Source organism: Moschus berezovskii, chromosome 3, assembly GCF_049115385.1.
Source record: "Moschus berezovskii isolate FMDL1 chromosome 3, NW_MosBer_1.0, whole genome shotgun sequence".
Lineage (NCBI taxonomy): Eukaryota > Metazoa > Chordata > Mammalia > Artiodactyla > Moschidae > Moschus > Moschus berezovskii.
In genome coordinates, this window is record NC_142462.1 from 86,180,426 (window position 1) to 86,201,865 (window position 21,440).

General features: G+C 49.9%; 1 protein-coding gene and 1 non-coding gene across 8 annotated transcripts; both read left to right on the top strand.

Annotated features, from left to right (window-relative positions):
- Positions 1-8,352: 8,352 nt before the first annotated feature.
- Positions 8,353-20,548, top strand: LOC129552553 (uncharacterized). 7 transcript variants are annotated; one of them, XR_008685267.2, is made up of 5 exons: positions 8,353-8,508; positions 8,830-8,878; positions 10,706-10,795; positions 19,947-20,069; positions 20,359-20,548. XR_008685267.2 is itself a non-coding variant. In XM_088834620.1 (4 exons), the coding sequence occupies exon 4, from the start codon at positions 12,366-12,368 to the stop codon at positions 13,482-13,484; it is 1,119 nt and encodes a 372-aa protein (XP_088690746.1). In that variant the 5' UTR covers positions 8,353-8,508; positions 8,830-8,878; positions 10,706-10,795; positions 12,351-12,365. The 7 variants fall into 7 exon arrangements, 1 of the variants encoding a protein (XP_088690746.1); XR_016037052.1 differs by lacking the exons at positions 19,947-20,069; positions 20,359-20,548 and adding exons at positions 11,569-11,746; positions 17,043-19,774; XR_008685268.2 differs by having other exon boundaries at positions 8,354-8,508; positions 20,427-20,548.
- On the top strand, positions 9,436-9,567 carry LOC129552857 (small nucleolar RNA SNORA9). Its single transcript, XR_008685342.1, has one exon. It is a non-coding gene; the product is annotated as a small nucleolar RNA SNORA9 (small nucleolar RNA).
- Positions 20,549-21,440: the final 892 nt, after the last annotated feature.

Here is a 21,440-nt window from a genome sequence, read left to right on the forward strand (position 1 = left end):
GCACCCCGCACCCCGCACTTCCGGGCCGAGGGCGCGGCCCCGCCCCCGCGAATACGCCCCGCCCCGTGCGCGCACGCCCCTTCGGCCCACACGCCCCGCCTCCGACCCTTAAGAGCCGCCGAGAAGGAACCTGCCCTCTCCGCCCCTTCAGGACCGCGGGAGCGCGTCTGTCGCGCCCCTACCCACCACCCACCATGCCCGTCAGGGAGGGACGGAGCGCGCCTGCCCCGCCTTCAGCCCGTCCTCCTGCTCCTCAAAGCTGCAGGAGCGCCTCCAGCTTTTCAAGTCTACCGCCATCTTTACGGCAGCCAACTTCCCAGCCTGCCTCGCGCTCAGGGAGAGGGAGCTCAGGCCGACAGGAAACGGAGGGCGGGGCCGGCGGGACGGGTGGGGCCGGTGGGGAAGGTAAAGGACGGGAAGAAGGTAGGGCGTGGGGCTATGGGAGGGGGCCTGTGGGAGGGAAAGGCGGAGCTGACGAAAGGGGCAGGGCCAGCGGAGAGGGCGGTGGGGATAGAAGGGCGGGGCTTGCGGAAAGGTGTAGGCGGGAAGCCAAAGGCCGGGGCTGCTGGAGTATCCCTCCCTGAGGAAGGGGCACAGGACCACTCCCTTTACTTTTCTCCCTTTACTTTTCATACCTGCAGGCACTGGGAAGACTTCCTGTGTTCCAGACTTCCTATACAAACCCGTCAGGAAAGTTTCAATGCAACAGAACACATCCGGACCCTACTTGAACCAGTCACCTAGAAGTAACAGCAGTCTTTTACAATGAGATCCGGACGGATTGGTTTACCCAAAAGTACACTGCAAATTCGAGTCAGCTGCAGCTGGCCCACTTTTTTGCCACGACTAAGGTGCCAGTAAGAAGCTTGCAGCACAGGTAGCATGTAAACTCACACCAAACAAACCACTGTTTGCCTCAACTGATTTTTTTTAAGAGTATTGCCTCCTGTGGTAGCGGTCAGTAGATTATCTCTCAGCTTCACGTTCACTCTCAGTTCTCATCGCGGGATGGAGCTGGGCCTTTTGAGCATTAGTTCTTTGCCAAGTAACCCCGTGTGAAGCTTTGCCAGGAGAAACTTCTTGGAGGCGGTGTGGGACGGAAGGGGCTTTGTTACCTAGATTCAGTGAGTTTTTCTTGGCAGGCACATGCAGAAAGAGGCCTCTGAAGTGCGCACCTTCCTACATCAGGGGTAGTTTCTCCAACTCTGGGTTCTCTCAAGCCCTTGACTTTGCAGTGCGGGCCTGCCAGCAACACTCAGCAGCCGGCAGATTCCTCCAGCACTCATCTTGAGAAGTTTTATATCCCTAGTGGTCAACAAGACCCCCTCCATGAACAGTTTTCCCTGCACTCTAGAGCAGGGGTCCCCAGTCCTCTGGGAGGTCTGTTGGCAACAAAGCCACTGCACATCAGGAGCTGAGCAGCGGGCCAGCAAGCCAAGCTTCATCTGCCTTCCCCATAGCTCCGCATTGCTCACAGTACTGCCTGAACCATCCCCCCTACCATGCCGTGAAAAAATTGCCTTCCAAGAAGTTGGTCCTTGGTGCTATGCCAAAAAGGTTGGGGGACACTGCAGTAGAGGGTAGATCTTCAGCAAGCTTTGCCAGCACCCCTCTGCCATTCGGTGAGCTGTAGCTATGCTATCTCCGACAAAGTCTGGGCCTCAGCCCCAGGGGGAGGAAGAGCCTGTGTTCCCTGCAGTAGCCTTCAGAACAGTAGTTGCTCTTTATATCTACTGTTCTTATATTCAGAGTTCTCTTCACCTTTAATACTGACTCCCTTGTTACCCTAATTTTCTGTTATACTTAATAATTCTTTATAGTAAATGTTTCCTACACTGTTTTTATCTCCTGATTGAACCCTATTTGATAAAGATACCAAAGAAATGAGTGGTCTCTAGTACTCCCTAAAGGCATTAGGTATTCCAGTCCCTTTGGCACATAAAGCTGAAGTGTGGGAAATGACTTTTCAATTTCCCTCCTGCAATAATTTAGCTTCCCACATTCACAGACACAAATAACGCAATGCATTCAGTGGTTATTCCCCCACCATTCACTGAAAAGAGGCCTGATAGTTTAGATCTTCCACTAATGTACCTCTGCATGCTCATCACGCTATAATGCTATAAATAACCCTACTAAAACATCTCCTTAACCTAGTGTTAGAAAAACTCATTCAATTCCTGTATTTCTCCCTTGCTTTCACACTACCACACTCACACTTCTGACACTAGATGTGTGGCCTTTTTTTCCACACCAAGCAATTTTTTGACACCAGCTATCTGTCCTATATTTAACCTGTAGAGACTATTGGATCTCATTGGTAAAGGGCTCAATTCCACAAGACAGCCCTGCATCCCACTTCAGATGACAATTAAAAGTCCATATTGTTACTTTTGCTTCTGACCAATCAGCTATAAATTGGAGGTTCCCAGGATCCCCTCCTTGAATGCAAATAATGTGTTAGAATGACTTATAAAACTCATGAAAACAGATTCCTTATTGTTTATCAGGGTTGTTAGTTTGGCTGTGCCAGATCTTAGTTGCAGCATGTGGGATTTAGTTCCCTGAGCAGGGATCAAACTCAGGCCCCCTGCAGTGGAAGCGTGGAGTCAACCACTGGACCACCAGTGAAGTCTCCAGGTTGTTGTTACTCGCTATATATTCTTTCAGAGCCAAATCACTAAGTTTATTTCCAGGCATACATGCCAATTGATTTGGAAGAATAAAGAAGTTACTCTTTGGAAGTGTGGTTTTATTTTTATTTGTTTTTGGATGTGCTGGGTCTTAGTTGCTGTGTGCTAACGTTCTCTAGTTGCCGTGAGGGTGGGCTACTCTAGTTGCAGTGATTGGGCTTCTCACTATGGTGGCTTTTCTTGTTGTGGAACACAGACTCTAGGACACAAGGGCTTCAGTAGTTGTAGCTCATGGGCCCTCATGTGCGTGCTTAGTAGCTGTGAGGCTCAGGTTTAGTTGCCCCACTGCATGTGGAATGTTCCAGGACCAGGGATCAAACTTGTGTCTCCTGAATTGGCAAGCAGATTCTTAACCACTGGACCATTGGGAAAGTCTGGAGATGTGGTTTTAGAAAAAGTTCTTTTCAATATTTGAAGTAGTTAAGGTACTGCTGATAGGTCTGTCTCTCTTTGTGCCAGTCTCATGCAGCCTTCTCATATAAGGCAGTTGAGCTTTGATTATGTGGTTTTTAATGTTTTGGAGAAGGAAATCGCAACCCACTCCAGTGTTCTTGCCTGGAGAATCCCAGGGACGGGGGAGCCTGGTGGGCTTCCGTCTATGGGGTCACACAGAGTCGGACACGACTGAAGTGACTTAGCAGCAGCAGCAATGTTTTGGTATCATTTTTTATTACCTGGAGCATCTTGCCCTTTCTAGTGACTTGTTGGTTATCATATCAGAAAAAAAATTTTCTTGCAGTCCAAGTCCACCATTTTTGGTCACACACACCCCCACACCCTCACATCCATACTCTGACCCTTCATAACTATTTACTTTCCTGGTTCTCTTTGATTATCTCTTGGCAGAGTGACAGCATGGAAAGAGTAGTAAATTCTGAGCTTAAATAACCTATATCAAGCCCTAACCTTTTATGCGATTTTCAGCAAGCCATTTAACTTCTCTAGGTTAATTTCCATGTTGTGGCTTCCCTGGTGGCTCAGACAGTAAAGAATCTGCCTGCAGTGCAGGAGACCTGGATCTTACCTGGATTGGGAATATCCCCTGAAGAAGGGAATGGCTATGAACTCCAGTATTCTTGCCAGGAGAATTCCACAGACAGAGGAGCCCAGCAGGCTACAGTCAATGGGGTCGCAGAGTTGGACATGACTGAGCAACTAACACTTAACACATTTTTCACACTTACTTTCCATGTTAGCAGACTGTTCCTACTGTGTCACAGGACATTTAACAAAATACTGGGATTTGAATACTATAAACTGAATATCATCAATTTAGTTGCTCAGTCATGTCCAACTCTTTGTGACCCCATGGACTGCAGCATGCCAGGCTTCCCTGTCCATCACCAACTCCCAGAGCCTGTTCAAACTTATGTCCATCGAGTTGGTGATGCCATCCAACCATCTCATCCTGTCATCCCCATCTCCTCCCACCTTCAATCTTTCCCAGCATCAGGGTCTTTTCCAATGAGTCAGTTCTTTGCATCAGGTGGCCAAAGTATTGGAGTTTCAGCTTCAGCATCAGTCCTCCCAATGAATATTCAGGACTGTTTTCCTTTAGGATGGACTGGTTGGATCTCCTTACAGTCCAAGGGACTCTCAAGAGTCTTCTCCAGCACCACACTTCAAAAGCATCAATTTTTTGGCACTCAGCTTTCTTTATAGTCCAACTCTCATATCCATACATGACTACTGGAAAAACCATAGCTTTGACTAGATGGACCTTTGTTGGCAAAGTAGTCTCTGCTCTTTAGTATGCTGTCTAGGTTGGTCATAGCTTTTCTTCCAAGGAGCAAGCATCTTTTAATTTCATGGCTGCAGTCACCAGCTGCAGTGATTTTTGGAGCCCCCAAAAATAAAGTCTCTCACTGTTTACATTGTTTCCCCATCTATTTGCCATGAAGTGATGGGACCAGATGCCATGATCTTAGTTTTCTGAATGTTGAATTTTAAGCCAGCTTTTTCACTCTTCTCTTTCACTTTCATCAAGAGGCTCTTTAGTTCTTCTTCGCTTTCTGCCATAAGGGTGGTATCATCTGCATATTGATGATATTTCTCCTGGCAATCTTGATTCCAGCTTGTGGTTGATCCAGCCTGGCTTTTCGCATGATGTACTCTGCATATAAGTACCTGCAATAAGCAGGGTGACAATACATAGCCTTGATGTACTCCTTTCCCAACTTGGAACTTGTCTTTTGTTCCATGTCCAGTTCCAACTGTTGCTTATTGACTTGCATATAGATTTCTCAGGAGGCAGGTAAGGTGGTCTGTAATTCCCATCTCTTTAAGAATTTTCCACAGTTTGTTGTGATCCACACAGTCAAAGGCTTTGGTGTCGTTAATAAAGCAGTAGATGTTTTTCTGGAATGCTCTTACTTTTCTGATGATCCAACAGATGATGGTACTTTGATCTCTGGTTCCTCTGGATTTTCTAAATCCAGCTTGAACATCTGGAAGTTCACAGTTCCCATACTGTTGAAGCCTGGCTTGGAGAATTTTGAGCATTTGCTCAAGACCAGGAGCTGACTGTGGCTCAGATCATGAACTGCTTATTGCCAAATTCAGACTTGAAGAAAGTGGGGGAAACCACTAGACAATTCAGGTATGAACTAAATCAAATCCCTTATGATTATACAGTGGAAGTGACAAATAGATTGGATATGATAAACAGAGTGCCTGAAAAACCACGGACAGAGGTTTGTGACATTGTACAGGAGGCAGTGATCAAGACCATCCCCAAGAAAAAGTCATGCAAAAAGGCAAAATGGCTGTCTGAGGAGGCTTTACAAATAGCTGAGAGAAGAAGCTAAAGGCAAAGGAGAAAGGGAAAGGTATTCCTATTTGAATGCAGAGTTCCAAAGAATAGCAAGTAGAGATAAGAAAGCCTTCCTCAGCGATCAATGCAAAGAAATAGAGGAAAACAATAGAATGGGAAAGACTGGAGATCTCTTCAAGAAAATTAGAGATACCAGGAAACATTTCATGCATCAGTTCAGTTCAGTCGCTCAGTCGTGTCCGACTCTTTGCGACCCCATGAATCACAGCACGCCAGGCCTCCCTGTCCATCACCAACTCCTGGAGTTCACTCAAACTCATGTCCATCGAGTCGGTGATGCCATCCAGCCATCTCATTCTCTGTCGTCCCCGTCTCCTCTCACCCCCAATCCCTCCCTGCATCAGACTCTTTTCCAGTCAGTCAACTCATCACATGAGGTGGCCAAAGTATTGCAGTTTCAGCTTCAGCATCAGTCCTGCCAATGAACACCCAGGATTGATCTCCTTTAGAATGGACTGGTTGGATCTCCTTGCACTCCAAGGGACTCTCAAGAGTCTTCTCCAGCACCACACTTCAAAAGCATCAATTCTTCGGCGATCAGCTTTCTTCACAGTCCAACTCTCACATCCATACATGACCACGGGAAAAATCATAGCCTTGACTAGACGGACCTTGGTTGGCAAAGTAATGTCTCTGCTTTTTAATAAGCTATCTAGGTTGGTCATAACTTTCCTTCCAAGGAGTAAGCGTCTTTTAATTTCATGGCTGCAATCAGAATCTGCAGTGGTTTTGGAGCCCAAAAAAATAGTCTGACACTGTTTCCACTGTTTCCCCATCTATTTCCCATGAAGTGATGGGACCAGATGCCATGATCTTCGTTTTCTGAATGTTGAGCTTCAAGCCACACTTTTCACTCTCCTCTTTCACTTTCATCAAGAGGCCTTTGAGTTCCTCTTCACTGTCTGCCATAAGGGTGGTGTCATCTGCATATCTGAGGTTATTGATATTTCTCCCGGCAATCTTGCATGCATAGATGGGCTCTATAAAGGACAGAAATTGTATGGACCTAACAGAAGCAGAAGATACTAAGAAGAGGTGGCAAGAATACACAGAAGAACTGTACAAAAAAGATCTCATGACCCAGATAACCACAATGGTGTGATCACTCACCTAGAGCCAGACATCCTAGAGTGTGATGTCGAGTGGACCTAAGGAAGCATCACTACAAACAAAGCTAGTGGAGGTGATGGAATTCCAGTTGAGCTATTTCAAATCCTAAAAGATGATGCTGTGAAAGTGCTACACTCAATATGCCAGCAAATTTGGAAAACTCAGCAGTGGCCACAGGACTGGAAGATGTCAGTTTTCATTCCAATTCCAAAGAAAGGCAATGCCAAAAAATGCTCAAAGTACCGCACAATTGTACTCATCTCACACGCTAGCAAAGTAATGCTCAAAGTTCTCCAAGCCACACTGAATGTACTTACTTGAAGCTGAAACTCCAATACTTTGGCCACCTCATGCGAAGAGTTGACTCACTGGAAAAGACTCTAATGCTGGGAAGGATTTGGGACGGGAGGAGAAGGGGACGACAGAGAATGAGATGGCTGGATGGCATCACCGACTCGATGGATATGAGTTTGAGTGAACTCCAGGAATTGGTGATGGACAGGGAGGCCTGGCGTGCTGTGATTCATGGGGTCGCAAAGAGTCGGACACGACTGAGAGACTGAACTGAACTGAGACATAAAAATGGGCTTCCCAGGTGGCTTTAGCAGTAAAGATACACCCACCCCACTCCGCCAATGCAGGGGATGCAAGAGACACGGGTTTGAACCCTGTTTTGGGAAGATCCCCTGGAGGTGGGCATGGCAACCTACTCCAGTACTCTTGCTTGGAGAATCCCATGGACAAAGGAGCCTGGTGGGCTGCAGTCCATGGGGTCGCTAAAAGCCGGACACGACTGAACCTACTTAGCATGCACACATACATAAAATATGAGTTTCCAGTATTGCTTGCTTTTCCTTACAGAACCATGTTCTTGCTTTCCTAGACTGATGTTCAAGACTTTAATATGTAGTTCTCATCCATCTCCTTATGTAGAAGACTGTTAAAATCCCATCAGTACTTATGTATCTCCAACAAGCCACGCCCTTGCTAGTCTCAGTAACTTCCAATGTGCTTTTCTCAGCCTGCGTGGCAGAAATACTTTATGAATTCTCTGGCAGTCCAGTGGTTAAGACTCATGTGCTTTCACTGCTGTGGGCCAAGGTTCAGTCCCTGGTGGAGGACCTAAGATCCCACAAGCTGCGCAGTACAGCCAAAATATACACACACCGAAAGCAAAATTTCTTCTCAACCCATAGAACCTCTCCACAAAGAGAAAGAAAACAATTTTATTATTGGATAAGCATTGAACCAGAATGTGATGCACATCACAATTAAAAGGAATACAAACATAGAAACCCTATTCTATATAGCTAAGAGCACATAACCCGTTACCCTAGGCAGGTTATGCAATTTGAAGTCAGGCGACAAGTGGGCTCTTAACCTTCCAAGACACAAGGAAATCAGAGTTTCAGTCCCTTGACAATATTTCAGAAAGAAGGTTCCCGGGAAGGCCCTTTGAAACATAATCGAGTTGTGTGCGGTCTTAGGCCTGCACCAGCCTGCCCGCGCCCTGCCCCCTCCGGCTGCGGTACTCCTGTTCCTTTGCGAAGCCCGCTTCCCCAGTCCCTCAGTCCCAGCCCCGAGGAAGCAGTAAGGCGGCGCGCCCCTCATCCGCTTCTCAGGACAGCTGAAACGAACAGCTGAAGCGTACCCGACCTCGCCCCGGCGCTCTCATGACGTCATCTCCTGGCGCCGCGCGGGACCGCGGGTCACGTGATGCACGTACCTCTGCCGGCGGGAGGCGTAGTGACGCAAGGAGAATGTGCGCGGCTGCAGTCGTGTGTGCTTGCGGTGGTGAGGCTGTTCCTGGACGTTGTTACCATCCACTGCCATCGAGTGCCCCAGGTGGTACCTGCGACCTGCTGAGTACAGGTGAGGATCGTAGAGGCTGGAGGGCCTGCTAGGGTATGAAGTACCGGGCGCTGGACCCAGTGGGAGCTGGCGCGCTATCCTCAAGTTGTCCCGCGCTGGCCCCGTCCGTCCGGTGCGCATTCCGGGTGCTCGGCCTTGGCGGTTCGATCCCGCGGTTGCAGGGGGGCTCTAAACGATCTTCTCCGAGTCCTGTTCGGAGTATACGTGCGGGTTTGGCGGGCGGCGCCGGGAGGAATAGGGTCTTGGGTATGGCCTCCCAAGCGGCGAGAACTAGGGAGGCGATACGAGACCTGCCTCTAGCTGACCGTAACCCCTCTCCAGGTGGACGACCCTCGGCTCCTCCGCAGCAGAGCCCCTGTAAGATGCGCTGGTAAGTGACGCTACCCCGGCCCAGCCCCCGGCTTCCAGAAGTGGGTCCCCGTTTTTAGTCTGCAGTTCCTAAGTAGTCTCTGAGTAGTCAAAAAGAAACCGAGAATATGGAAGACAGAGCTATTTTGTATAATGATGTGATGGTGAGGATATTTATAGGCTCGTTAGAAATGAAGAGAAAGGAAGTTAAAGTTAACCCTGTTCTGTCAGCTTCTTGATAAGGTTGCCACCCCCAGAGCCGTTTCCCTCACTCTCTGAGCCAGAAAAGATTGATGTCCCTCTTCTGTCCTTCCCTGCTGCTGCTGCTGCTAAGTCACTTCAGTCGTGTCCGACTCTGTGTGACCCCATAGACGGAAGCCCACCAGGCTCCCCCATCCCTGGGATTTTCCAGGCAAGAACACTGGAGTGGGTTGCCATTTCCTTCTCCACTGTCTGTCTTATTTATGTCCATGGAACCCCAAGTAGGCCTAATTCAACCTCGTGATCTTCCAGTTTCTGGTGCAGGCTGGTGCTCAGTGAAAGTCTGCCCAGAGCTTTAGGGACTTGAAGGAATGTGGGCCGCAAGCCTCCAGCGTGCTTGGGTCTGCAGTGACCCTGTGCATTCCTACAGTGCTTGCAAGAAAATTTTGAAACGGTTTGAGGCCTTGCCCTGCTCCATCCAGGGCAAGGTTATAGAAATTTCAGACAGTTGCTTGTTCCCTTCCCTATCTGGCATGCTGGGTAGCGCACAGACCTATACTGTTTGATGTGGTGACCACTCCACACATATGGTTACATTTAAAACTCAGTTTTTCCTTCACACTACCTACATTTTACGTGCTCAGTAGCCACATTTGGCAAGCAAGTACTATATTGGACCATGCAGATTAGAGAACATTGATATCTTTGCAGAAATTGTTTTGAACTTTGGGTGTTAGCTGTGTTCCAGGCTCTTTGAAAATTTTATTGTATCTTTCAAACAAAACTCTCATAAAAGAAAGTGAGGCTCAGAGGGAGTGGTAAAGGTGGAGTTAGACCAGCAGCAGGGAATATATAGTAGAAAGAAATAATGGGGATACGCCCTGCCCTGAGGGACTGACATATAGGATATTACTATTAGCTGGTAAACAAGAGAGAACCAAAGGCTAAGTTCTGCAACAGTGCTGGGTGCCCATGGAGCTTACAGAGGGTGAGGTCAGTATGCTTGATTGTAAAGGAAGACCTTGTGGGATCAGAGGGCACAAATGTTGGTTGAACTCTGTTTTGTGCCCAACTTAATTCTTAACCCTATTTAATTCTTTGAGGACCACCATAAGGTAGCCTTGGGCTTCCCTGGTGACTCAGACAGTAAAGAATCCACCTGCAGTGCTGGAGACCTGGATTTGATCCCTGGGTTGGGAAAATCTGGAGGAGTCCACAGCAACCCACTCCAGTGTTCTTGCCTGAAGAATCCCCAAGGATAGAGGTGCCTGATGGGCTACAGTCCATGGGGTCACAAACGGTAGGATACGACTGAGCAACTAAGCACATAACGTAGCCTTAGGTCCAATGCAGATGAAGGAGTCATGGTCAGAATTGTGTGCCCGGCTTTCCTAGCCAGAAAATGGCAAGTCAGGCCTCTCCAATCCTACAGTCTGCTCTTTTCCAGAATGCCAGATAGGGAGGGAGGAATGAAATCCAGAAATGGCTAGGCAGTTTGGATTGGAGGGAAAGGCCATTGGTGTGAGGGCTGTTGGGTCCAGGCACAGATACACCAGGATGGAGAGGGCAGCCAGCGAGGTCACAGCAGGGGCAGCACAGCTCCTGTGCTCCTGGACAGTGGGATCACACCACACCTTCTCCCCTGAAGGTCAAAGCTTCTGGCACATTTGGATCTGACTCTTCAGTGCAAGCGTTGAACATGCCTGTCTCCTGAAGTTGCTGTCGGAGGCACTTCTAGGTGAGTCTCATGTTTCTGCAGTCCTCGGAGTGAGATTCTAACTGCCTTTTGACTTGATATTTAAGTAACAGACAGCTTTGGGACATTTGACGTAGTGCTTCCAGGGCAGAGAGCAGGTATGCCTGCTGTCTGATGTAAAAGATTTGGCTTTCCTGTGCTCAGAGAGCCTTTTCTGTGATGCAGCCCACTGCATGTACGGGTGCCTTCTGACTCCCCTTGTGTCACCTGTGGGAAATGGGGCCAGTCGGAGAACATTGATGCTCTGGATGTTGCTGTGGTGAATAAGCAACTTCTACTGAGAGATCCATAATTTGACTATCTTGGGCCAGGTCTCAAAAAGCCCCTAGAGGGAGGAGGGGATTGCGACACACAAACTTGAGTCACAGACTCCTCCCTAAGAAGATCCCGCCGGCGCCAAGAATTAAGAAACTCCTCCCAAGAAAAGTCCCGCCGGCGCCAAAAGTCGAGCCAATCAGTAAAAGAGGGAAACCCCCCCCCCTAAAAACCGCGCGCGTATAAGCTGGCCAATGAACTTCCGTGCATGTATAAACTGGCCAATGAGCTTCTGCCAGCTTGATCTTTTGAACAGAAATAGGTGCTCATGTATCCTGGAACCTGTCCCCGCCATTTGGTTTTCTTTTAAACCAACCAATGAAAACCCTGTAACCAAGCTTCTCGCTTCTGTACCCGCGCTTTCTGCATCCCGACCCCATAAAAACCCCCTGCTCCAGCCGTTGGGCGCGCAAGTCCACAGAGAGACTTTGTCGCCCCAGGTACCTGTGTATCTGAATAAACCTCTTGCTGTTTGCATCCGAACGTGAATGGTCTCGCTGTTCCCTGGGAAGGGTCTCCCTTGTGGGAAAGATACTCCACGGAGGTCTTTCATTTGGGGGCTCGTCCGGGATCCGGAGACCCCCCCTCGCCCAGGGACCACCGACCCCTCGTCGGGAGGTAAGCTGGCCAGCGTTTTATGTTTTACTGTTTTATGTTTTCGTACTTTCTGTGTGTCTGTTGTGGTGCGACTTGAGTTTCAGCTGAAACAATCTGTATCTGGCGGAGTCAGGAAGGAGCTGACGAGCTCGAACTTCCCTCCGCAAGCCTGGAAGACGTTCCAAGGCTAACTGGAGCCCGATTTTTCGGTGCTCATCCGTCTCAGTTCACGACCAGAGTCGGACTTTTCGGGGCTCCGCCCTTGTCCGAGGGGTACGTGAAACTTCAGGGAGGCGAGGGATCCGGACCCTCATCTACGCCTCCATCCGAGCTTTTGTTTTCAGTTTTGCGCAAAAACCGTGCCGTGCGATTTTGGTGTATTAGTCTCTGTGTCGTGTTTGTTTGTCTTATAACAGGAGTACTCGTACTAGAAAAAATGGGTCAATCTCTAACCACCCCCCTGAGTCTTACTTTACAGCATTGGAAAGATGTCCAAGACATCGCCCATAACCAGTCAGTAGAAGTCCGAAAAAAGAAATGGACAACCTTTTGCTCGTCCGAGTGGCCCTCCTTCAATGTGGGCTGGCCACAGGATGGGACCTTTGACCTTGATACTATTTTCCAGGTAAAGGCAAGAGTGATGGATCCCGGGCCCCCTGGTCATCCCGACCAAGTGGCATACATCGTGACTTGGGAAGCCCTGGCCTACGACCCTCCGCCATGGGTCAAGCCCTTCGTCAATCCCAAGCGCCCCCTTCCCCCATCGGCCCCTGCCCTTCCACCTCTCCCCCTCCCTGCTTCGGCCCAACCGCCTACCCACTCGTCCCTATATCCCGCCCTAACTAAGTCTCCACGGGAAAAGGTTAAAAAAGAAAAACCTACAGCAGCCACTGTGTTGCCGCCGGGAGATGACCTACTCATAGATCTGTTAGCCGAGGACCCCCCACCCTACCGAGACCCAGCCCCAATAAGGGAAGCCGCAGTGGCGGCTCCTGCCCCAGTCGCGCCAGCACCGTCCCCGGTGGCCGGACGACTAAGAGTCCGCAGAGAGCCACCTCCGGATTCCACCTCCCAGGCCCTTCCCCTGCGAACGGGGTCCAACGGCCAGGCCCAATACTGGCCCTTTTCTGCTTCCGACCTTTACAACTGGAAGAATAACAACCCCCCTTTCTCCAAAGATCCCTCCATGTTAACCTCTTTGATTGAGTCCATCCTAGTTACTCACCAACCCACTTGGGACGACTGCCAGCAACTGCTACAAGCGCTGCTGACCACTGAAGAGAGGCAAAAGGTCTTCCTGGAAGCTCGAAAAAACGTCCTAGGCGAAAATGGCCGTCCCACGCAACTGCCTAACGAGATTAATTCCGCCTTCCCTCTGGAACGTCCCGACTGGGATTTCTCTACAGCTGAAGGTAGGAACCACCTACGTCTCTATCGCCAGTTGCTCATAGCGGGTCTCCATGGGGCAGCAAGGCGCCCCACCAATTTGGCCCAGGTAAAACAGGTTATTCAGGGTCCTGAGGAGTCCCCTTCCGCATTCCTGGAGCGGCTTAAAGAAGCCTATCGTATATATACTCCTTACGATCCTGAAGACCCAGGGTGTAACCTCTCTATGTCCTTTATTTGGCAATCTGCACCAGACATTAGAAAGAAACTTGAGAGGCTAGACAACCTCAAAGAAAGTTCCTTACAAGACTTAGTAAGGCAGAACGCATTTTCAATAAGAGGGAGACTCGAGAAGAGAGAGATGAAAGACTAAAAAGAGAGGCAGAAGAGAGAGACGAGAGGCTTAGAAAAGAAGCAGAAAAGAGAGAAAATGCGAGAGATCGCAAGAGAAATAAAGAATTCAGCAAATTGCTAGCCACCGTAGTATCAGAGCAGCGACAGGATAAGTTAGGGGGAGACAAGAAGGGGCCCCGAGTGGAAAAAGACCAATGTGCCTACTGTAAAGAAAAGGGTCACTGGGTCAAGGACTGCCCAAGGCGACCAAAGGGGGCCCGCCGACCAAAGCCCCAGACGTCCCTCTTGACCCTAGAAGATTAGGAAAGTCAGGGCCAGGAGCCCCCCCCTGAGCCTAGGATAACCCTTGACGTTGGGGGGCAACCTGTCACCTTCCTGGTGGACACCGGCGCACAACACTCCGTGTTGACTCATCCGACGGGACCTCTGAGCAACAAGTCGGCCTGGGTCCAAGGAGCCACAGGGGGCAAGCGGTATCGGTGGACCACGGACCGGAAGGTACATCTGGCTACCGGAGAGGTAACTCATTCCTTTTTGCACGTACCTGACTGTCCTTACCCCCTGTTGGGCCGAGACCTCCTTACAAAACTAAGGGCACAAGTACATTTTAAAGAGACAGGGGCCCATGTTACCGGGCCCCAAGGACAACCCCTTCATGTCCTGACCCTAAAGTTAGAAGATGAATACAAACTTTACGAGGAAGCAGGACCCGACAAGACCAAAAACCTTGCTGCCATCACCCCCTGGCTGCAAAAATTTCCACTAGCTTGGGCCGAGACCGGGGGAATGGGGCTAGCCGTCCGACAGTCACCACTGATAATACCCCTAAAGGCCACAGCCTCCCCTGTGTCGATTAGACAATACCCCATGTCCCAAGAAGCGTACCAAGGAATTAGGCCGCACATTAAGAGACTTTTGGATCAGGGGATTCTGATCTCCTGCCAGTCGCCATGGAACACCCCTCTCCTCCCTGTAAAAAAGCCGGGGTCAGGAGACTACAGGCCAGTCCAGGACTTGAGGGAAGTCAACAAGAGGGTGGAAAACATTCACCCCACAGTCCCTAACCCATACAATCTACTAAGTGGGTTGCCACCGTCACATACCTGGTATACGGTGCTAGATCTCAAAGATGCCTTCTTTTGCCTAAGACTGCACCCAAATAGCCAACTCCTCTTTGCCTTCGAATGGAGAGACCCCGAGCAGGGGATATCCGGCCAGTTGACATGGACCCGACTCCCACAAGGGTTCAAAAACAGCCCAACTCTCTTTGACGAGGCCCTGCATCGGGACCTGGCTGACTTCAGAATCCAACATCCAGCTCTCATCCTACTACAGTACGTAGATGATCTTCTGTTAGCGGCAAAGACGGAGAAAAGCTGCAAAGAAGGTACGTCTGCCCTCCTTGAAACCCTGGGGACTCTAGGATATCGGGCTTCGGCGAAAAAGGCCCAAATCTGTCAACAACAGGTCACCTATCTGGGATACCAGATCAAAGAGGGACAGAGGTGGCTGACAGAAGCTCGTAAACAAACCATTATGAACATCCCTGCCCCCAAAAGCCCCCGCCAATTGCGGGAATTCCTGGGGGCTGCAGGGTTCTGTCGCCTCTGGATACCAGGCTTTGCCGAGATGGTCGCACCTCTGTACCCCCTTACAAAACAAGGAGCCTTCTTTGACTGGCGGGAGGAACATTCCGTGGCCTTCAAAAATGTCAAGAGAGCCCTATTGACTTCCCCGGCTCTCGGGCTCCCAGACCTGACCAAGCCCTTTGGACTGTTTGTAGATGAGAGACAAGGCTACGCAAAAGGGGTCCTAGTCCAGGATATAGGACCCTGGAAACGCCCTGTAGCCTACCTCTCGAAAAAGCTAGACCCCGTGGCTTCAGGCTGGCCACCCTGTTTGCGCATGGTGGCAGCTATTGCGGTCCTCATCAAGGACGCCCACAAGTTGACCATGGGGCAGCCCTTAACCATCTTTGCCCCACACGCGGTTGAAGCCCTTATCAGACAGCCACCAGACCGTTGGCTGTCCAACTCCCGAATGACCCACTATCAGGCTATGCTTCTGGACACGGACCGAGTTCACTTTGGTCCCGTCGTGGCACTCAACCCTGCCACCCTGCTCCCACTCCCGGAAGAACCAGAGCTGCACGACTGTCACCAGATCCTCGCGGAAACCCACGGAACCAGGCCAGACCTGTCAGATCGACCACTCCCAGACGCAGATATCACCTGGTACACTGATGGCAGTAGCTTCATGGACAATGGGGAAAAAAGAGCAGGAGCGGCCGTGACTACAGAAACAGAGGTAATCTGGGCAGAGGCTCTACCGCCAGGAACCTCCGCCCAAAGGGCCGAGCTTATCGCCCTGACCAAGGCTCTCCAGATGGCAGCAGGTAAGAGGCTTAACGTATACACGGATAGCCGGTATGCGTTCGCCACAGCCCATATCCACGAAGAAATCTATCGGCGAAGAGGGCTCCTGACCTCTGAGGGAAAAGAGATTAAAAATAAGGCTGAAATCCTGGCTCTGCTAAAAGCCCTGTTCCTTCCCCAAAAACTCAGTATCATCCATTGCCCGGGACACCAGAAGGGAGACAATCCTGAGGCACGCGGTAACAGAATGGCTGACCAGGCCGCCCGAGAGGCAGCCTCATGTAAATCGCCGAAAGCCTCGCAAACCCTTCCCCTGACCTCAAAAACTGCTGGTACTGCTCCCGTGCGCTGCCCCTTCCAGTATACTAAGGAGGATACGGACTTACTGAGAAAAATGGGGGCTTCCTATGAACCAACACAAGGGTACTGGATTTATAAAGAAAAACCTGTAATGCCAAAAAAACAGACTTTGGAATTATTAAATCGTTTACATGGACTGACCCACCTCAGCCCCCGAAAAACAAAGACCCTCCTGAATAGAGAAGAAAACACCCACTATTTGTTAGGAAGAGACAATCTCCTACAACAAATAGCAGACAACTGCAGGGCTTGCGCTCAGGTCAATGCTGGGAGAGTCCAATATGGAGCCGGGGCCCGGGCGCGAGGACACCGACCGGGTACTCATTGGGAAATTGATTTCACAGAGATAAAACCAGGACTATATGGTTACAAATATCTCTTAGTATTCGTGGACACTTTCTCCGGTTGGGTAGAGGCCTTCCCTACGAAGCAAGAAACAGCCAAGACAGTCACCAAAAAATTGCTGGAAGAGATCTTCCCTAGGTACGGGATGCCCCAAACGCTGGGGACAGACAATGGGCCGGCCTTCGTCTCCCAGGTAAGTCAGCTGGTGGCTAAGCTACTGGGGATCAATTGGAAATTACATTGTGCTTATAGACCCCAGAGTTCAGGACAGGTAGAACGGATGAACAGAACCATCAAGGAGACTTTGTCCAAATTAACGCTTGCAACTGGCTCTAGAGACTGGGTGTTCCTACTGCCTCTGGCCCTATATCGGGCCAGAAACACCCCAGGGTCCCATGGTCTGACACCGTTCGAAATATTATACGGGGCTCCACCACCAGCCGCCACCCTCCTTGACCCCCACATTGCAAACCACGCTAACAACCCTTCCTTAAAAGCTCATTTACAGGCACTCCAGATCGTGCAGAGAGAGGTTTGGAAACCGTTGGCCGCAGCTTACCAGGAACAGCTGAAAAAGCCAGTAGTTCCACACCCATTCCAGATCGGAGATTCCGTCTGGGTCCGCAGACATCAGACCACAAACCTAGAACCCCGGTGGAAAGGACCGTATACAGTCCTTTTAACCACGCCAACAGCCCTGAAAGTGGACGGCATCGCTGCTTGGATCCACTCCTCGCACGTTAAGCGTGCCCCGTCATCAGGCTCCGCCGACACCAGCCAAGACAGCCCGGACGGACCGCCCCGATGGAGGCTTCAACGCTCTCAAAATCCACTCAAGATAAGACTTTCAAAGATTATATAACTATAGTCCTTATAATCTTGAGTTCCCTGTCACCTGTATTCCCTGCTAACCCCCATACCCCAAAACAAATAACCTGGAAACTTCTAGATGGGCTCACTGGCGAGGTACTCAACTCAACCACCGAGATTCACCCCCCCAACACTTGGTGGCCAGATCTGTATTTCAACTTCAAAGACATTATACAGATAGATGGGACTGGGGGACTTCTGCAGGCCGATGGGTTTTGGGCATGCCCAGGGTACCTGAAAAACTGGAAAACTTGCGGGGGCATGCAACATTATTGGTGTAGTTCTTGGTCCTGCGTGACCTCTAATGATGGCAACCGTAAGTGGGACGTTAGAAGCAGGGATGGAATTACCTTTTCGTTTGCACTAAAGGCCCCCGACGAGGGTGCATATTCCCCAGGCCCAGACGGAAAAGATAAGTATGCCCAAGTTAAGATAACGTTCAACCAAGAAACAGCAAAAAAACTCCATTGGGCTTCGGGGCTCAGCTGGGGAATTCAGACAAATGCAGGGCCCACCTGGTGGGGCCCCTTCTACGGGGGTATCATAACCATCCTCCAAACCATAAAAACACCAGGCCCCACTGCTGCTGTCGGACCCAACACAGTCCTGACAGCTCCAAACCCCCAAGTCCCTAAAAATAGCTCAGGAATCAAAAGTAACACCCCCTCACCTAGTCAGTTGACACCTCTGTCAGGACCATCAGAGACCCCTACACCAGAAACTAGGGTTCGATTATTCAACCTGGTACAGGGAGCCTACCTCGCCCTTAACGCCTCTGACCCTGACAGGACCCAAGAGTGCTGGCTATGCTTAGTGTCTAGCCCCCCTTATTACGAGGGTATAGCAGTCGGGGGCAACTACTCCAATCATACCCACGTCTCCGGCCGATGTGCTTCTGGCACTCAGCACAAACTAACCTTATCCCAGGTATCTGGGAAAGGACTTTGCCTCGGGACTGTTCCTAAAACCCACCAGGCCCTATGTAACATCACCAAAAAGGTAACCAGAGGCACCTACTACCTAGAAGCCCCTAATGGGACCTATTGGGCTTGCAGCACCGGGCTAACCCCATGTGTCTCTGCCGCAGTGCTTAACGGAATCACTGACTACTGTGTCTTGGTTGAGTTATGGCCTAGAATAACTTACCATAGTTCTGAGTATGTCTATAACTACTTTGAAAAAAGGTTTCGGTATAAGAGAGAGCCTGTTTCCATCACCCTGGCCGTGCTGCTCGGAGTGGGAGGAATAGCGGCAGGATTAGGCACGGGGACGGCAGCACTCATAGAAACTAATCAGTTCGGACGGCTCCAGGCCGCCATGCACACGGACATCAGAGCATTAGAAGAATCTGTAAGCGCTCTAGAAAAGTCACTTACCTCCCTCTCCGAAGTAGTTTTGCAAAACAGGAGAGGGTTAGATATCCTATTTTTGCAGGAAGGAGGGCTTTGTGCAGCCCTGAAGGAAGAATGCTGCTTCTATGCGGACCATACCGGGCTAGTGAGAGACAATATGGCTAAGCTAAGAGAAAGGCTCAAACAGAGACAAAAATTATTCGAGACTGAACAGGGATGGTTTGAAAGCTGGTTCAATCGCTCTCCCTGGCTCACGACCCTACTCTCCTCCATCATGGGCCCTCTAATCATTATCCTGCTCATACTATTGTTTGGCCCATGCATTTTCAACCGGCTAATGCAGTTCATTAGAGACAGACTGTCAGTCGTGCAAGCCTTGGTCTTAACTCAGCAATATCACCAAGTAAGACAAGGTGATTATGAATAGAGATGGCTTAAAACCCTCGAATGGAAGATTCCATTCTTATCTACAAGAGAAATGGGGGAATGAGAGATCCATAATTTGACTATCTTGGGCCAGGTCTCAAAAAGCCCCTAGAGGGAGGAGGGGATTGCGACACACAAACTTGAGTCACAGACTCCTCCCTAAGAAGATCCCGCCGGCGCCAAGAATTAAGAAACTCCTCCCAAGAAAAGTCCCGCCGGCGCCAAAAGTCGAGCCAATCAGTAAAAGAGGGAAACCCCCCCCCCTAAAAACCGCGCGCGTATAAGCTGGCCAATGAACTTCCGTGCATGTATAAACTGGCCAATGAGCTTCTGCCAGCTTGATCTTTTGAACAGAAATAGGTGCTCATGTATCCTGGAACCTGTCCCCGCCATTTGGTTTTCTTTTAAACCAACCAATGAAAACCCTGTAACCAAGCTTCTCGCTTCTGTACCCGCGCTTTCTGCATCCCGACCCCATAAAAACCCCCTGCTCCAGCCGTTGGGCGCGCAAGTCCACAGAGAGACTTTGTCGCCCCAGGTACCTGTGTATCTGAATAAACCTCTTGCTGTTTGCATCCGAACGTGAATGGTCTCGCTGTTCCCTGGGAAGGGTCTCCCTTGTGGGAAAGATACTCCACGGAGGTCTTTCACTACCAGCATCCATGTAACTGATAGGCTACTTTGTCACCTGATTTTGGTTGTGGGTATATCAGATTCTTCATAGTTCCTGATAGGCACTGCCCCCCAACCCAGCAGGCTCTGCACTGTGTTCCTGCTCCACCTTCAGCAGCAGACCTCCCAGGATGTGAGAGCTAGAAGAGACTTGAGAGTTGATTCCTTCTGTGGATGATAGATCCTTCCAGGGAATCTGCAGTGGTGAGTATGCTGGGTCTGTCCTAGCAGATCATTTCTGTTCATTTGCTGTAGGTCTCCCTGCCAAGAGGTTCAAAACCATCCACTTCCTTGGCTATATCCTTGTGTCACTTTATTTTTACAACAGGCCTCGATGCTGTTTCCAGCTTGTTTTAACAGATGAAGAAGTGGGAACTGAGGTGGTGGCTTGCCCACATTGATGCACCTGGTGAAGGTGCAGCAGAATTTGAACCCAGGCCTTTGCACCACGGTTTTCTGAAGAAGTTTAAATCCTCACTTGTTCCCCTTCTAGGAGTCAGGAATTTCTGGTTCTTGGCCCAGCTGACATGTGCACTTCTGACTGACCTTCTCTGACCCCAGGTTTGGATGACATTGTCTGCTTCCAGAACAAGGATCTTCACTATCCATCGGGACCCAGGCCCCTCTGACGTCTCCTGAATGAAAAGCGATATTTAATAAAACAGTTTAAAATTTGTAATTCAGCCCAGCCTCTTGTTTCTCTTTTTTTGTGTGTTAGGTACAAAGAGGAGGGCACTGCCCTTCCTGAAGGAGTTTCAGCCAAGTTTGAGGGAGCCCTTGAGGGGTCTTGCATTCCCATTACTTTTGCGACTGCAGAGTGGTTGATAGAGAACTAGGACCTGTCATCGAGAGCTGTACCTTGAGATCCCAGAGTGGGCTCCACTGGCTTGACAGGGTCCTCTGGCTATTGTCCTCTACACCAGTGTGGGTCAGACTTGGTTACATACCAAAGTATTGAGACCCCAGCGCATGAATTGATACTTTTAGGATGAGTTGCTCCATCCTCATGATCTTTTTCATCTGATAAACTGTTTTATAATTGAAGCCTATTTAGCTTGTTGTGGGTGATCTTTTCAAGGAATATCAGCAGGTTATGCCAAGGCTGATTAAGCCAGAAAAAGTTCAGTAAGCCACATTTACATTCAGTTTGTTACTGATGTCGTGAATGGAAAAGTACCCAAAGGTTCCTTCACCCTGAGTCACTGCAGCTACATCCTGAGGGGGCAGAGGCAGAAAGCCTCACACCTCAGTACCGCATACCAGGGGAAACCCCCCTGACAGCCTCCCTGGTAGAGAAAGGGAGAGGTAGCAGCTCCTCACAGGCACCCTGAGGCTGGGTCATGTGGCCTTTGCGGATGCCGGCGGCACTAGGGCCCTTCTATGGACATTTCCCTGCAACTAACTCAAAACTAGTGTGCTCTGAGACAAGGCGAAAGTAAAAGCAGATCCTAAAACGGTTACAACTGTGCAAGAGCTAAGAAACAGGAACTAGAGTCCTGCTACACAGGTCGATGGCATCAGCAAGGGAAGCCAGAGGGGGCTCATTGAAGGGACTGGTTAGGGGGCGGCAACCTG

Bases quoted from the DNA above. Each gene is read 5' to 3' on its own strand.
- LOC129552553 (XM_088834620.1), top strand. From the start codon at position 12,366: ATGGATCCCGGGCCCCCTGGTCATCCCGACCAAGTGGCATACATCGTG.